The sequence below is a fragment of the Gordionus sp. m RMFG-2023 genome, chromosome 2, assembly GCF_954871325.1.
Source record: "Gordionus sp. m RMFG-2023 chromosome 2, tfGorSpeb1-WG-v2, whole genome shotgun sequence".
NCBI lineage: Eukaryota > Metazoa > Nematomorpha > Gordioida > Chordodea > Parachordodidae > Gordionus > Gordionus sp. m RMFG-2023.
Genome location: NC_088776.1, coordinates 13,687,967 through 13,692,808, shown reverse-complemented (window position 1 = coordinate 13,692,808; position 4,842 = coordinate 13,687,967). Strand labels below are relative to the sequence as shown.

Below are 4,842 nucleotides of genomic sequence, written 5' to 3'. Positions count from 1 at the left end.
GATATTGAAAATATGATATAGTAAGAATTGAATATAGATTATTTTCCATTTATAAAGCTACTATAATATTTTCAAAAAGTTAAGAAAATGGGAATTGTTTTTATAACACTTTTTTTTTAAATTTTTATAAATAATTTTTAGATGACCTAAATATATATTATACCAGAGGGAGATAAATTTAAACAATATATTAGCTCAAAACCGCATAAATGGGGAATTAAAATTTTCGCTTTATGTGGATCATCTGGAATGCTATAGGATTTCGAAATATATTTAGGAAAATCCACAAATATAAAAAAAACTTTGATGGAAATTAGCGGAGATATTGTTATACGACTATTAGAAACTGTTCCCCCACATAAAAATTATAAAATTTACATGGATAACTTTTTTTCTTTATATAATTTAGCAGCTGCGCTCAAAGATAATGGGTTTATCATGTCGGGGACCCTTAGATCTAATCGATTATCGAAATGCCATCTGGTTGATGATAAAATCTTAAAGGAAAAAGGAAGAGGGTCCCATGATTATAAAGTGGATTCTAATAACATTATAATTTGCAAATGGTTTGATAACAAATCAGTTATCACCATTAGTGATCTCCATCGGGCCTAATTTATCAAGCCCGGCCCGAAATTTTTTTTAAAAAAGTTTTGCCGGTCCGGCCCGAATTTATTTAAATATATAAATTAATTTTTTTATTTACTCAAAATAAAAAACATATGTTATATGTCGTTTAATTTCTATAAATAAAATCAAATATTTTTATTTTACATAAAAAATTCAATACAAAATTGATAAATTTAGATATATTTAAAAAAAATTCTAAGGTCCGGCCCGACCCGGCCCAAATTTTTTTTAAAAATAGTAGGCCCGGCCCGACCCGAACCCAATTATTTTAAATAGAATTAGGCCCGGGTACGGGCTGGGCCTAACTTTGCAGATCTATAATCACCATATCATCATTTATGGGTATACATCCCATATCACGAATGAGAAGATGGTCAGTGTCTGATAAATCTTTTATCAATGTCAAAATTCCGGCCATAATTCAAGACTATAACCGTGGTATGGGCGGGGTGGATCTCCATGATATGTTAATTAAACTCTACAGAACTGACATAAAATGGAAGCGTTTTTACATGCGAGTATTCTTTCATTTATTAGATTCCTGTGTAGTGAATTCATGGTTGCTCTATAGACGCCACATGAAACAGAAAAATAGTAAACATGTATCCCTTTTAATATTTAAAGATCAGATAGCTAAAGGATTGATGATGGTTAAAAAGGAAAATGATGGAAAAGAAGAGACCTACGTTGAAGATTGAAAAAAAAGAAGGAGGCATAATAGTTTTCATCCAATCCCAGATATCAGATTAGATAAAACAGGGCATTAGCCATCAGCGGCATTTTTATTATTTTGCTATATCAACAAATTAAAATTAAAGAAAAATTGTTTTATATAATATTTATTTCCAGATAATAAAAAAATACTGAAAGAAAATTTTATGACATCCTTACTTACACCGAAAAAAAATGAAGTTTATTTCCAAACCTTTAAAAAAAAATCAAATTTATGGCGAAAATCAAATATCCATGATAAAAAGTTAGAAGGAATGAAATGTAGTTTAGAATCAGCTAGCCTCTGGAGAAAATTCCATCAAATCGGCACAGAAATGATAATTATGAAAACTGGGAGGTTTTATAAATATATTTAAATCCAAATAAACCGCATTATCATTTTTCTTTTCCCCCAAACATCAGAAATGGCAAGAATAATTATTTTTTTAAAGTTTAATTTAACCTGGCTATGTTACTGTTTAGAATTTTAATTTTAATAAGGTCCAAAATTTAAAACAATAGTTATTAGCAAAAATTTTTTGCAATCACATAAAGAAAATTATATATAGGCATAAATATTTCTTATCGTGTTTCATGTTGAGAAATTAGTGTGCTCTAAATTATTATTCTAAATCTTTATACTTTAAAAATGCTTAATAAACCTCTCAATAATTTATTAATTTTCCTGTTTTTTTTGTGAACTGCCAACATTAACATGAAATCTTAAAAAACCAAAAATGGGGTATAAAAGTAGGGGAGACTGGGAATAGTTATATCCCTGAAGCAGATAATTTTTTCTCAAATAATTTTAAAATTAATAAATTTTGATATTTGAAATTTAAACATAAATATATTTTAATAAGACGCTTCAATGGTTCTAAAAATTTTTCACCGAAGAAATATGCTCATGAAAAGTTTTAAATGAAATTTCAATTTAATTTTTACATTTTTACAAATAAATTTTTTATTAAAGTTGCTCAGACCAAATATCAATGCATAATGACAAAATAATCTCAATTTTATCACACATATAAATATTGACAATGGTAATTTAATATTTAAAACTAAATTTTACTAAATGTAAAGACCTGGGAGAGGTTTTGGTGGGTTGCATATTAGCCATTTCTAAGCAGGGATTAATCTTTATTGAAAAAATTCAACTAGATTTATATGAACATCAGCCTCAAATTTTTCTAAGGTCACGAAAGGCAATATAAAGACCCTTGACTTAATTTTCGTAAATTATGACAGTTTTAAGTGACAACAAGTTCTTCCGGTTGAAATAGATAATATGGAAGAATCTGGTACATTTAACATATTTGACAAGGTATTTTTATTTATTTACTTAAGATTTTTTTAAAAATCTACAAAATAAGAGGCACAATAACACGCACCGTGAAAGATTAACAGTTACCCCGGGTGTTTTTCATTAAAATATTAATTTCTGCAAATAGATGTAAAGAATAAAACTACGTTTAAATATTTTGAATTTGCTTCATCAATTTTTGATGGATAATATAACCCCGGTCTCCCCTGATATAACCCCCCCCCCCCCACTTCCCTTCAAATTTTCTTTTAATATTTATATAGTTATAACAATAAAAAAAATACTAATAATATATAAAGAAGAATGTTTCCGACTATAAAAGTCAGATTTAGCGCTTCTAATATAGATCCTAATGCAAAATTTATCGTTGGCTTGGAGATGAAACGAGTTGATAACATAAGATACAGATATTCTTACAATATAGCTGGTTGGTTAATATCTGGCAAAAGGATCAACAAACCTACTCCGGCAAATAAGGAGGTTGTACTTATTTACTCTGGTCCACCTCTAACCGGTAAACAATTAGTCAAACAACGATTCTCATTCGAAAAAGTTAAACTGACTAACAACGAAATCGCTTCGGAAGGACAGGTTTTAAAAATTTCTCCATAAAATAGATAAATAAGGGGATTTATATTTTTTAATTTTAGTTTATATTGAATTCGATGCATAAATATCAGCCCATTATACATTTGATGTTGTGTCAAGAGGATAATTCCCCTTCCAGATGTAATAGTAAATCCTATATTTTTAAAGAAACTCAATTTATGGCGGTCACGGCATATCAAAACCAGATGGTTAGTTAAATATAATATTTTTTTTTCTGATGAATATTCTTTTAAAAACTATTTAAAAAAGGAATAAGAAATTTTCAAATTTTGAATTTCTTTTTTGAATTGGCATTTATATTATTGATTTTCTTTACATTTTATGCCAAAACATATTTGTATATAGACACTGAGCCGTTCTTAACGAGATGGTTTTTTTAAAGCTAATTTTGATAGTTTAGATCTCCTTTTATTGTTAATATAGAATTTATTTGAAACCTGAAGGAGAGGTGGAGGTTGGGCTTTTTTGGTAGGGAGGTAGTGTCTCAGTAAAAAGCACGAAGATTTAATATAACGCACTAATTGCTCTGAATGGGTGTATTTTATTTGTACCGTAAATAATCTATTCTGATTAATTTTTTTAAAATATTTATAATTATGATTTTTTTGTGTTTTATGGGTTAAATTTGATATTATCCTATCCCGAAAGACTTGCCATTACCCAGGGCCGTTGGCAAATAGTAATAAGCACTAGCACGACTTTTGCTTAATCCGAAATAGCCCTCACAGTATATAATGCTCGATTTTATTTATTTTGTAGTTTAATGACGAGGTTATCCAGTGATACAATTAATTTACTTTTATATAATAAAAATAAAATTTGATCGTTAAAATCCAAACACCTAACTCCACTCTTTTCTATTAAAAAGAATGAAAAATGATGATGCTGTTGTAAATCTTTGACAAAAATAAACTATCGAATTGCAATATATATATGGGAACTGCCAACTTTGGTACAATTTAAATTCCCCACCCCACTCCCATTATTCTGCATGACTGGAAGGCTACAAGATCTATATATACAACTTGTGTAAATAGTAGTAGAACCCCATAAAATTTTCTCTCTGAATAGCTTTGAAAGTGTCGGCATTCCTCCATGTTTGTATGTCAAGAATCAAGATTATGGACACTTTGAATCAAAGGGGAAATGTGAAATAAGTGTATAATAGGGTTTTCTGCTTCCATGAGCAAGTTTTCCTGGAAAAAATTTTCATTAACAGATAAACAAAGATCTCTGGCAATAGAAAAAGTTCAATAAGGTTTATGAAAAATAAAAAGGTTGAGTTTTTTATTTATTTAAAAAATTATCAGTTATTTTAATCAAACTTTTTCTGATTTTAAATATATCTTTTTATACCGACAAATTTTGACCTATATACTGACAAATTTTGACCAATATAAATAAAACTTATCTGCCAAGCTAATATTTTAGCAGACAATTTATATTATATACTAATATTTTCCAATTGTTTAATTATTCAGATAAAAAAATTAAAAATTGACAGTAACCCTTTCGCCAAAGGATTTCGCCAATGTATAAAATTTCAAGAAGTAGAAAAGTTATAA

General features: G+C 28.2%; 2 protein-coding genes across 2 annotated transcripts; both read left to right on the top strand.

Moving 5' to 3' along the window:
* The first annotated feature begins 992 nt into the window (after positions 1-992).
* Positions 993-1,328, top strand: LOC135924091 (piggyBac transposable element-derived protein 4-like). The gene has a single exon (XM_065459139.1). It carries the CDS (start codon positions 993-995, stop codon positions 1,326-1,328), a length of 336 nt encoding a protein of 111 aa, XP_065315211.1.
* A 288-nt stretch (positions 1,329-1,616) lies between these two features.
* On the top strand, positions 1,617-4,842 carry LOC135924090 (T-box transcription factor TBX20-like). The gene is made up of 4 exons (XM_065459138.1): positions 1,617-1,699; positions 2,968-3,259; positions 3,319-3,465; positions 4,759-4,842. The coding sequence occupies exons 1-4, from the start codon at positions 1,617-1,619 to the stop codon at positions 4,840-4,842; spliced, it is 606 nt and encodes a 201-aa protein (XP_065315210.1).

Coding starts and splice junctions, on each gene's coding strand:
- LOC135924091 (XM_065459139.1), top strand. CDS start 993: ATGAGAAGATGGTCAGTGTCTGATAAATCTTTTATCAATGTCAAAATT.
- LOC135924090 (XM_065459138.1), top strand. CDS start 1,617: ATGAAATGTAGTTTAGAATCAGCTAGCCTCTGGAGAAAATTCCATCAA. Junction 1,700..2,967: donor ATAATTATGAAAACTGGGAG/GTTTTATAAATA, acceptor TAATATATAAAG/AAGAATGTTTCCGACTATAA. Junction 3,466..4,758: donor CGGCATATCAAAACCAGATG/GTTAGTTAAATA, acceptor TTAATTATTCAG/ATAAAAAAATTAAAAATTGA.